Source organism: Musa acuminata, chromosome BXJ2-7 (assembly GCF_036884655.1).
Source record: "Musa acuminata AAA Group cultivar baxijiao chromosome BXJ2-7, Cavendish_Baxijiao_AAA, whole genome shotgun sequence".
NCBI lineage: Eukaryota > Viridiplantae > Streptophyta > Magnoliopsida > Zingiberales > Musaceae > Musa > Musa acuminata.
In genome coordinates, this window is record NC_088344.1 from 11,549,924 (window position 1) to 11,561,236 (window position 11,313).

Here is an 11,313-nt window from a genome sequence, read left to right on the forward strand (position 1 = left end):
TTTATGATTCCGCCATGGTCCTATATTTAATTTAGAGATGTTAGCTATTTTCCTGAATGTTAATTTTCAATGCAATCGTTCTGAATGAATCATGATGTGGTGCATTGGTTTTGGTAAGGTGTCCTCCCGTCAACAAGAAGTTTCTTATGGGTCCATTTTAGGGAGTTGCTTGATTCATATCTTGTTGTACAACGAAAGCAATCTTCGTAGAGTGTGGGCAAATACTCTTTATTTGTTTACATCTTAGCCTAGAATGGTAAAGGTTGCATGTAAGATCACTTCCCAAGCCTGACATCGTGCATTGGTCCGTTCTTGTTGATTTTGGTATTTGCTTGTTGTTTTGCTTGCATGTCAGATCAAACTGGGGTTGAAAAATAATATTATCGTGAATAAAATTGCAACATATGGTGATTTAGCAGATTCATGTGAATGCTTGTTGATGAGAGTGCTGTCAGTTTAAAGTGCATGCATCTTTTATCAACCTGAAAGGATATGCTCTTATTCATATGCAGATCATGCAGTAAACAGATCACCTGTCAAAGTATGTGCCATCAACCGTTCTGCTTCATCAGAAATCAAAACAACTGTTCATGTCCTAAAAGGCAAGGAAGTTTATGCTACAGGTGACCCTTTAGTGCAAAGGAAACTATGCATTCAATTGCAGTCTTAATCATCCTTGATCTTAGATAAAGGCAGCTCTCATAATTACACATTATCTTGTTGTGTTGTTCTCTCTCGTAAATGCTTATTTGTCTCCTGGTTCTTTCCGGATTTAGTATTACCATATCAAGAAACACTTACAATAAATTTTTAGAACAAGATAAAAGTAATTAGTTGTTCATCCGACACTAATTGATCTTGTATTGAGTCCGATGAATATACTACTATTAAATTACACTTATGCGCTTTGAGTCAGACTCACCAAATTAATGGATCAATTATTTTATAGGACTGGTTTGTGCCAAATGGTAGTGGTCGTTCTTATACTCTAGGATTTTCCTAATCAAGGAAAATAAATTCAAACATTTCATAACAAAATAGAAAAACGATCTTAATTCTCGATGCCAGAGATCTTACATCCAAAACCTTCTGGAATTGTTTTGTTCTTCCTCCATAAGGACCATCCAAATCCTGATAGTTGCAAGCTTGCCAGAACAATTGACAGAAGCCGTTGATCACATCAAGTGCGCTTTGATCTTCTTTTAAATTCCTTTTAGCAAGGTTATCGATGGCAACATGGTGCTACCATTTGTTGATAGCTGAGCAATTAACAAGCTCTGACTATGAGAGAACAGGATCGAATGCGTGAAATGTAATGAGATTAATGTCATCAATATTCAGAGATTTGTAGGAGGAACAACAGTAAATTGCTATATTTTTCCGATGCCAGACATTGTTCTTCTCAGCATATCATCCATCATTCAGAAGTCCCATTTCCAAGTTTCCGCCTCAATTAATTGTAGTCATTCTGTTGACTGAAGTGTTAGCATCTTTCTAAATTGATCCCTCTAGATCTGTTCCATTCATCAAGAATCTGAGTTTCTGAACCCATGCTACCACATTCAAGGATAACCTTTACACCACTGGGCCCTCTGGGTGACAATCAAGATCCATCATTAATGTTCGAAGCACTACAATATGCTCCTTTCCTTTTTCTTTTGAGATATTTGAATGCCTCTGTGCTTTAGGATGATGTGGTACTTCTAGGTGTTTATCTTTAAATTTGTTCATGAATCTGAGTTTGTCAACCAGTTACATGCACCACTGTTTGATAATTTGCTAGGTCTCTGTGTCCATTGATGCTAGATTTTGATCTTTTGGTTCTGAATGATGTTTATTTAGAGGCAATAAAGAAGAGGGTCCAACATGCCTAGAGTTGATGAATCCATGGAATGGGCCCCTACCCAGCACCAATCAGGTATGCCAATTATTTCTGCTTTTTTTATTTTTCTAGCCAGGATTATTAAATTGCATTGATTGACAATCCAACTTATAATCAAATCATGGTTTAGGCACTGTTTTCAAGTTTCTTTTCTCCCCTAAATTGCTGCATTGGCCTTGGATCCAAATTGCTTATTTTTCAACACCAAGACATCCGCCTTAGACCCATTTAGATGCTGGTCATCATTTGAGGGGTATCAAATTTTGCTTAAACTTAACGTTTATGTGGAGGAAAGGAGTCTGCAGCATCATCACATGGTCTTCAGCTTTCGCAGTCCTTTTCTGTAATAGTTTACTTCCTGGGAAGGTGAGGATGCTGTTATCATAAGAGAGACAATTAAGACAAGAAAGTTCCTATCCTATCAGAAGCAATCAATGCTTACTAGCTTGATCGTTACGACAATATGACCTACGAGAGGTTTCTGGGTCAAAGCACTGCTATTGCTGTTGCATACTTTTTTTCTCATCCACAGTCCCTAATCTCCTAGGCATGTGCTTCGTCTAGTAAGTTGAGTTCCATGTGTCAAGTCTCTTTGCAAGATCTTGGGTAAAGTATTGTCGGCTTATCCGGTGACTGGGAATGGCTTTCTGATTATTCTTTGTGCTTATCATTGGGTTTGCTTCTCTACATATCTACATCACCACATGGGCTTCCAACCTTTTGATTGCAAAATGCCCAAGGAGATGTTCAACTTAATGCTACTCTTTCATTTCATTTTCATTATATTGATCTGCAAAAGTAAAAAAAGACTAAGGAGATTTTGCATAAGCTATTAAGGTTATGCATAGAGACATGTCAATTTTTAGCATAATAGGAATATTAACTACCCTGAATAAGAAAACGAAGCATACCAAAAACTTTATCAAACGATCGTACATAGATCTTAGTCCTTGTTAATATCATGTTGTCTTTTGTTTTTATTGTTTAATTAATTATATCATCATAATGCTTCTTGTTGTTTAATGCCACCGGTCCAACTACATCATCTGAAGAAAGAAAAGAAGAGATCATCATTTCAAAGAAAAAGAAGCTTGTCTTCCTCAATGATTCCGGTTCACATGCCTCCAAAAGTGGAGTTGTATGTCAGACACAAGATTCCATGAACAGGTCATGTATACTGACAACTCCATTATCTAGTCACCCAGTTGCCAAGCAGGTTTTTTGATGTAAAGTCTATCATCAAGTATTGCCATCACACAGACACTAGTCTTTATTTTAGATTCTTCGATTCCTTAGATTATTGTCCTCCCTCTGTTTAGTTGATCGATCGAATACTCCCGTAAAATTCCTATGTTTGCTCATGTTTGGCATTACACCTGTGCAGCAGAACAGCTCTGATTTGCCCGGAGGTTCGAGGATGAATTACCATCTCGGGTTAAATGTCACTTTAGTGTGGTGGGACGCATGCTTTTGGGAATGAATGAGGTGTGTACCTTGATCCATCCACTTGTACCCACACTAGTTGTGATAGTTACACAAAAGGTGGTCCTCTGTTGTCCTAGAATCTCCGGAGGACTCCGTGACCGACGGGGCGTGACAATGTGGAACAGTTATGAGCTTTACTTGGCTTGTGTCGCATCGACGGAAACTCGAGTGGGTCACAAACAGCGAATGAGTATGGCGAATCCAGATGTGGAGATGGTAAATTGTGATCCCGATGGCTCGAATTACTCCCAAGGTTGTCAAAGGCTTTTTCACAGGCACAGTGTGGTTCACATGTTATTCTTCGTTGCCAGTATGCAATTTCTCTATACTTGTAACAATCAATCTACCGGGCATGCAGGAGAAAGGAACGAGGTGAGATACCGGAACTGCTTGCTTGATATAGTCAAAAGACAAAGACGCGTCCGGGTGGCGCTGCTGCATATCTTTTGACCCTTCACACTGACTTCATGGGCACGTTAACCCTATTTGATTACAAGAGTTAAAGGTAAGCAAACCTCTTTCTACTATTTTGACACTAGTCATTTCCTCCACGTCTTTGTGCATATCTATATTTGTATATATATATATATATATATATATATATATATATATATATATATATATATATAATTTTCTGCTGTCATTTTTACGGTCCTACCACTGTCAGCATGAAACCAAAGTATGGACATCTCGTCGGGTCTCTTTCTTCTTTTGCTCTGCAGCGCAGCTTTACTTTATTCTTCCACCCCCTCCCTCCCACACCCCAACACCGCCACCCCCCCTCCCCCTTCTGTATTCGTTTGTGGTTCCGGCAAGCAGAGGGAGTTTACGACCTCCTCTGCTGCCGCTGCTGATAGACTCTTATATACATCGGCCTCTCTTCGACCCAAAGAGGCTGAAACCTCTGCATGATCTTAATGTGGTGACGATGGCTTGATTGTTCCTCCTCTTGTTTTCCTTTTCTGTTCCTTCTTTTGTTGAGTATTTCCACTATTTGCTTCTTAATCGTAGAATGGAAGCCACATTGACAAGTCTTGAGTTCGAGAGCTTGGCTAGTGTAATGGCGTTTTAGGGCTCTGTTGCTGCTGCTGGGTGATTTGGATCAGGCCGGTCCTCGAACCCTCTCTTGGTTGACCTCCAGTTTCATGTCAATGTCGTCCTGGAGTTGCTAATATAGGGGTCATTTTCGCTGTTGACATTAAGGAAGGAATAGGTAAAAAATAATCATTTTTCTGGTGGGGGGATTTCTCTTGTTTGGTACTTGACCAGGGACCTGTTCTTGTGCTTGTTCTTGTTGGGCTTTCTCCTCCGCGAATGAATTATATACCGATCAGTTAAGTCTTGCACCAAGTTCTTGGTGAAACTGCTCATCTTAGATTTAGCCTTTCCAAAGATACACAGATCATTAGGGTGGTTCATGCGATATCACAAGCTTTCATTCGTAAGGTCCTTTGTAAAATGAGTAAAATGGGTGGCAAATCCTCCGGGGATATTGAAGAAGGGACGCACCACTCTCACCAGACTCAGAGCGATGAAGATAGCCTTTGCTTCTCAGATGCAGAAGCACATTCGTGGCAGTCGCCATATGGCTCCAACGGCGGCGGTTCCACTTATGATGAAGGTCGGGTCTCGGCTGCTTCCTGCCTTGAGATTGATGGGTCTCGAGAGCATGGTAGAAAATCCTGTGTCTCGGAGTCTTCACTTGATGATGATGATGATGATGATGATGATACGGAGATGGGGGCTTCGGAGGTAAAGGTGAATATAGATAAAGTTGAGCGAGACTGCAGGATTTGTCATCTCAGCTTGGAGAAGGCGGCTTCAGAGTCGGGTGTAACAATTGTCTTGGGCTGCTCCTGCAAGGGTGATTTAGCTGCTGCACACAAGCAGTGTGCTGAGACATGGTTTAAAATCAAAGGAAACAAGTAAGCCTGCAGTTTACCTGAGCGTTTTCTTTCTGCAATTTTTTGTTACTTCTTTAGGACCTGAAAAGTACCGGTAACATTTTGATGCCACATTTATTTGTTGCACATAAATCATAACTCATGCATTTGGTATATGCGAAAATTGGCATCATAATTATGTGAGAACCGTGTTCTTTGATATTGAAAGAAAAGAGAAAAAAGGTAGAATGAAGCAATACTAAACAAGATATTGAGTAATATATTCTAATGATAAAGTAAGGGGCATCACTGAGGTATCAAACTGCTGCGGAGGAGCTAAAAGAATATTACGAGTATAACTTCAGGGGATTCCTTTTTGGTCCCTCTCCTCTGGACAGTGTTTTCATGCTCCCTTTGTCTTCCAGTTTCAACTCGAGTTGGGAAAAAAAATGCTCCCTTTGGTCCCTCTGTACAGTGTTTCCATGCTCACTTATCCTTTGAAAGAATAAAAAAAAAAGGGAAAGAAATAGCTGCACTTGTTATTGTGATAGCCGTTATGCCTTCCTTATTGTCTAGGTTATATGTGTTAGTAGTCATGATAATTAGATACTCATGTTCACAGGAAGACCTATTGTCTTTTGTTGTAGTTAAGAGGGCATACTAGATTTATTGAGCCTAACATGGGTTTTGTAGGTGATTTATTTACTTGTTCTGTTATTCCTTCATTGGCATAGCTAAGTATATGTAGCTCGAGTCTAAAGATAACTTCTCTATTCTCTAACTTTGGATTGGACAGAGGATTTCTTCTTGATATTCCTTCTTGCACCTATTGCGACTTCTGGTGGACACCATCATCATTCTCTATCACTTTCTTGAAGGATATCCAAATAGAAAAAAACATGAAAAGAATCCATCCAATGCTCGAATTTTAGAGGTGCAGTGTTTTCAATTTTTGGAATTATTTTTTGTTACAGGTCTGACTATCTGTTATCCGTAGCCTGTTTTATTTTATTAATTTTCTTTTGACCACCATGCAACACAGTTTTAGCATGGTGTGCAAACAAAAAAGGGTAAATGTGAGGTCACTTTAAAACACACAGTCAGATTCTAATTTGTGTTTGGCTCTGCTTTAGTGCCAAAGCCCCCATTACATCTCTCTGGGTGAGCATTATTTACATGACATTGTGGTTTAGCATTTATTTTGTATGTTCAATCTTATGTCATATCCTCTCAGCTAATTGTGAAACTCGTTCTTATTTGTTTTGATCATTTAAGTCTGACATGTAAAATTGTTTTTTTCGTTTATATTTCTCATTCTAGGATCTGTGAGATTTGTGGCTCGACTGCACTGAATGTGGTCGGTGTGAGCGACACCGAGCCCATAGAGCAGTGGAGTGAAGCTAACACTTCTCAAGCACCGCCTGCTGTGCTGCCATCTGAAACCCGGAGCTTTTGGCAGGGGCACCGTTTACTTAAATTCCTCGTTGCATGTTTGGTGCTTGCCTTTGTTGTTTCCTGGCTCTTCCACTTCAATGCTCCAGGCTGAACAATGGACAGGTTTGTGGGTATTAAAGAAACAAGGGTAAAGCAGTTCTCTCTTGCTGCTCAAAAACCATCAGCTGCAACACCATTAAAACCACCAAAACAATGAGCTTGTTTTGCATTGAAGGGAAAATGATCAAGCATACTGGATGTGATGAGGCACATAAGAAGTTATAGATGTAGACATCAAGTTTGTAGTGAAACCAAAGCCAACTTTCCACCTTACTTTATTGTCCCTTGTTGTATGGTTCTGCCATTTTGTAATTGTCTCTCCTTTGTTCACCATTCTACCATCATTATCCAGTGTTCTTTTATCTTAATAACACATTCTTGCTGTAGCTTATATGATCTCTTGGAAGTCACATTTTCATGATGCCATACTAAAATGTTGCAGATGTATGAAGCATGTTATGGGTCAGCCTTTTGCAGTGCATGTCAAATATGAACTCCCAAGAACGATCCTTTTAGCTTCGCTGTGAGCCCCAAACAAAGGTTAGCTTCTTCTGTCTCTGTACCATCTGAGGTGTTACGTCTGGCCAACCCGTTTGGACACCGAGATCCAAAAGATCTTTTGCTGGCACATCAATCATCTCGCTGCATCACCAGTTTCTTAGATACCCATCGACTTTCCTCATCATAATTTAGCATCCATGTTGAAAACTTGAATCGGTTAAATTCCGGACAATTTTGAGGCACAGAAGAACCGATAGTTCTCTGGAATCCGTTCATTGCAAAGACAACAAAAACAGCTTTCTATGATCTGCTTACTATGCTTTCATTATACTACTAAAGAAAACATTACAAAGCTACCCTGCGTCCTCACTGCAGTAAAGTTGGGAGGGGGAGACCTGAGACAGTTTCCTGCATATATCTCTGTAACTCGATGACAAAGACAAACTACCTACCCGAGTTCAAAAACAGCAGCAGTCACATAACTAGACACGGAGTCTGCTCTTTCACTGGTAATATGAACAGTTTACTACAGACTAAGATTACATAGTAGAATATAGACAGTTCAGCTTCCTAGGCCGGTCACATTGTGTATCACTTGGATAGCCATCAACTTTCTTAGCTTCCTGGACCTGTCATAGCACCGTTAAAATTGATAGTTTACAAATAGCTGGAGGCAGTAAACTTCATATGATTGATATTTAAAATATCTGAAGCAATAAACATCTTAAATCACAAAATGAAAGCAAGCAGGCAGGCAGAGCAGCAAATTCATTTAGCTTTTGCTAAAGAAAGTAGTAGTAGACATTAGTATTAAGCTGGTGAGAAACCAGACCCAAATATTTCCACCTAATTCCATAGTCTGTGTGAGCCTAGATGAACCGAATTACTTAGTCCTGGAAACAAAATTATCAAGATCACTTGGTAATTTAGTCACCTAAATAAAATAATTAAGATTTCCTGGGTAATTTATTCACCTATATTATTATGCCTACTGTTCCTACCAAGGCAGTGATAGTATGAAGATTACGTGCCAGAACACCTACCAAAGAAAGCAATTCCTTGTTGGAAATCTAATAAACCAGAACTAGAATAGACTGTCACACACGAAATAGTGGCCGTAGTAAACAAGAAGGATGAAATTTTGAAAATGAAGATTTAATCTACATCTATCAGACATTAGTGATCAGATCAGAAAATTCTGCAAAACTGCTGGCAAACAAAAACAAATTATTTTGAAAGCTACATGATAAAAATTATCCATCCTAACCTAACTTTGTGTCTCCACTAAGCAAGCAGTCAAACACTTAAAAGCAGACAGCATAATGAAACATTACAACAACATTCCCCTCCCCTTTTCCTTTCTTCACATGGTATTTATCAGTGGGTACTATAGCCGTTGTTAAATTCACATGTAATGCAAACAATTAAGAAAGAACCATAAGGTCTATTGTCAAACGATTCTTATTGCCTCGATGATCCAAGACAGTTGACATCTAGGCACAGATAAAGAATGCAATATGGGAACTAGCTCGAAGCTTACAGCTTTAGTGTACCTTTTCTATATAAAAGAAGAGCATAATGATCTCGAATCTTCAATAGTAAAGTGAACCTGAATGAGTAAAGTTGGAGAAAATAAAAGGTTTATCTTTCACTTTAAGCCATGAATATCACATGAAACTCTATCTAGAATGTTACTGTACCTTGCCACCATTCACCTCTGTCAGCAGCATGTGGATTGCCCAGGTGTTCTCCAGCATTATTTATATACTGGTAGCATTTCAAACATGGCGAGAGTAATAAGTGATATAAAATTCGAAATCTCAAAATGTGAAGCACAAGAGGAAAAAAAGAATCTTATAATGGCCAAGCACAGTAAAAAGAAAATTCCATGCTGTCGGTAACATACATTTGTTGAACTTTCAGTGGTCTGATTAGATGAAGAGCTCGTGTAGAAATCTCTGGCACCATAATTCACAGATGAGCCAAAATAGGGTGCCTCTGTCGACTCATTGGGATATACAGGTTTCCCATCTTTGTTCTGTGTGATTGGTTTTTTGCCTGGACTGCCTTGAGACCTGCCAGCTGGAATTTCACAAGAATTGTATCAGACCGACTGGATATTTATGAACAAAGGATCAAGTTCGAACTAGAAATTGATATAGTTGCATTTCTGTGTAAGCATAGCTAGCCAGCAAATGAAGGTTTCTGACAAAAAGGCAATTGAACTTTCAGTAAGACAAATAAAAGAGATTGCATCTCCCTCTTGTTTGAAGCAAGGATCCATGATCAAGACATAAGGAACATTATTTCTCTTTATCACTAATTTTAGAAGAATATATTAGGCTCTAGAAACATGGTTGATTTCTCTTCAGGGAAAAAATAGATCACAGTGAAGTACCTTTCAACATAACATGAAGGTGGAGCACCCTTACACAGCTATTGTTCAGTCATCGAAGACTCATAATTTTAGACCAAGATCTGCAGCAATTTGATCCAACAAAGTCTAACCTGCATGTGCCTACAATAATCTTGGACTCTTTCAAGTCTAGTTAAGAGTGAATGGTCTTTTATCCTCTGTACAAGGTTTGATGTACAATGAACCGGACACAATGTCCGCATATGCATTCTGATCACTAATACATATTCTCACGAGTACAGAAAAGATGTGTCCTATATTCATGTTCAATGCTTTTATGTTCTATAGAAGTCTCATCATTTGAAGTTAAAGAACGTAAATATCTAAGAAACCAGGCATCGATATCTTTCTGTCATTTTGGTGAGGGTGTGTGTGCTGGAGGAAGGGGATCAGGGGACTCTTGTGAGCGTCCGTGTTGTGCAGATGCGGGCAGATAGGAAAGAAAAAAGAATGAGGAATGAGGTCGAGTACCTGCATTCGTGCAGCGAGTACTCGCAATGCGACCTTCGACTCTCTGCTTGTTCAAAGTCCAGCACAGATCGGAATGCGATAAATCTTTCGCAATCACCTGCCACCGAGCAAAGAGAACGATTAGGAACCCCATCGTGATGTGCACATAGGGAAAACCTCGACTCTACCCAATGGGTTTAGGGCCGGGGGGCGGGGAACCGGAAAGATCGAAAACCCCTTCAATTCCACACCCCCAATCAGTGCACAGAGATCAAGAAAAAGGCGATCGTACAGCAGAAGCGGGAGGAATGACGGTGCTGAAATAGCCCTGGTAGGAGGATGAGGACCTCGCCGAGGGATCCGCATCCTTCCGTCCGAAGCTCTCATCCGCAAGCGACGTGAACGACCGGCAAGAAGAAGAAGATGGAGGAGGAGAGTTGTTCTTGCCTTCCATCAGCCCTATTAGCCTTCTCTCTCTCTCTCTCTCTCTCTCACCGAACCCCAACACGATCACCACCACCACCAACAGCTCTGTGAGGTATTGGGACGAAGCAAGGGGGTATATATAAGAGGACAAGCGAGGGGGGCAGATGGACACGTGAAGGGCGAAGAAGGCATACAAGGCAGCGTCTCCTACTCGGCTCCTACGTTGCTGGCCTCGCTTGCTCCCTCCCGTATCGCTCCCCCTCGACAAATCGATGATGATGATGGTGGTGGTGGTGGTGGAAAGCCCAGCAGAGTAAATCCTCGAGAATTCCAATGGAATATATGCTTCCTCCTTCGATCCACAACCTCCTCCACCCTTTCTCTCAAATTCCCTTCTCCTCCTCTCTCGAATCGAGATCCCAATTCCAATTCCAATTCTCCCTCCCCTCCTCTGCTCCCAAATCTTCTGATCCAATTTTATTCATGTATTATTTATTTATTTATTTATTTATTATTATTATTATTGCCTCTCCTTAAATTATCTGTCAACAAAGGATACGGCACCCGGTGGGGCCCCCGTATCCGACAAGGCAGTCGCTGCGTGCCGTGCCGACACGTGTGCGAGCGAACAAACAACGCCCGCAACTCCCAGCTCAGGCTCCCGCCAGCCGCCTTCCCAGAAAAGCAAGCCCCTCCCACTGGCTGCCGCTCGGGGTCCCACTGATTCCGGCCATTGACAAACGTCCATCTCTTGGTCGGTACCTCAGGGCCGGCAG

The 11,313-nt window shown here is 40.6% G+C and overlaps 2 protein-coding genes across 7 annotated transcripts; one reads left to right on the top strand and one right to left on the bottom strand.

The window, feature by feature from the left end:
• The first annotated feature begins 230 nt into the window (after positions 1 to 230).
• On the top strand, positions 231 to 7,135 carry LOC108953337 (uncharacterized). Of its 6 annotated transcripts, none has more exons than XM_065117247.1 (7): positions 231 to 269; positions 513 to 623; positions 1,843 to 1,918; positions 2,935 to 3,049; positions 3,267 to 3,620; positions 3,726 to 5,292; positions 6,571 to 7,135. In XM_065117247.1, exons 6-7 carry the CDS (start codon positions 4,826 to 4,828, stop codon positions 6,794 to 6,796), a joined length of 693 nt encoding a protein of 230 aa, XP_064973319.1. In that variant the 5' UTR covers positions 231 to 269; positions 513 to 623; positions 1,843 to 1,918; positions 2,935 to 3,049; positions 3,267 to 3,620; positions 3,726 to 4,825; the 3' UTR covers positions 6,797 to 7,135. The 6 variants fall into 6 exon arrangements, with proteins under 6 accessions (XP_064973319.1, XP_064973320.1, XP_064973316.1 ...); XM_065117248.1 differs by lacking the exon at positions 231 to 269 and having other exon boundaries at positions 276 to 623; positions 3,726 to 3,872; positions 4,379 to 5,292; XM_065117244.1 differs by lacking the exon at positions 231 to 269 and having other exon boundaries at positions 276 to 623; positions 3,267 to 3,367; positions 3,445 to 3,620.
• Positions 7,136 to 7,542: 407 nt separating this feature from the next.
• Positions 7,543 to 11,004, bottom strand: LOC135617229 (uncharacterized). The gene is made up of 5 exons (XM_065117250.1): positions 10,404 to 11,004; positions 10,133 to 10,229; positions 9,152 to 9,327; positions 8,946 to 9,012; positions 7,543 to 7,874 (listed from the first exon to the last, which is right to left on the bottom strand). The coding sequence occupies exons 1-5, from the start codon at positions 10,563 to 10,565 to the stop codon at positions 7,861 to 7,863; spliced, it is 516 nt and encodes a 171-aa protein (XP_064973322.1). The 5' UTR covers positions 10,566 to 11,004; the 3' UTR covers positions 7,543 to 7,860.
• Between the last annotated feature and the right edge of the window lie 309 nt (positions 11,005 to 11,313).

Coding starts and splice junctions, on each gene's coding strand:
- LOC135617229 (XM_065117250.1), bottom strand. CDS start 10,565: ATGGAAGGCAAGAACAACTCTCCTCCTCCATCTTCTTCTTCTTGCCGG. Junction 9,328..10,132: donor TACTCGCTGCACGAATGCAG/GTACTCGACCTC, acceptor GTGAAATTCCAG/CTGGCAGGTCTCAAGGCAGT. Junction 9,013..9,151: donor CCACTGAAAGTTCAACAAAT/GTATGTTACCGA, acceptor AAATGCTACCAG/TATATAAATAATGCTGGAGA.
- LOC108953337 (XM_065117247.1), top strand. CDS start 4,826: ATGAGTAAAATGGGTGGCAAATCCTCCGGGGATATTGAAGAAGGGACG. Junction 5,293..6,570: donor TTTAAAATCAAAGGAAACAA/GTAAGCCTGCAG, acceptor TTCTCATTCTAG/GATCTGTGAGATTTGTGGCT.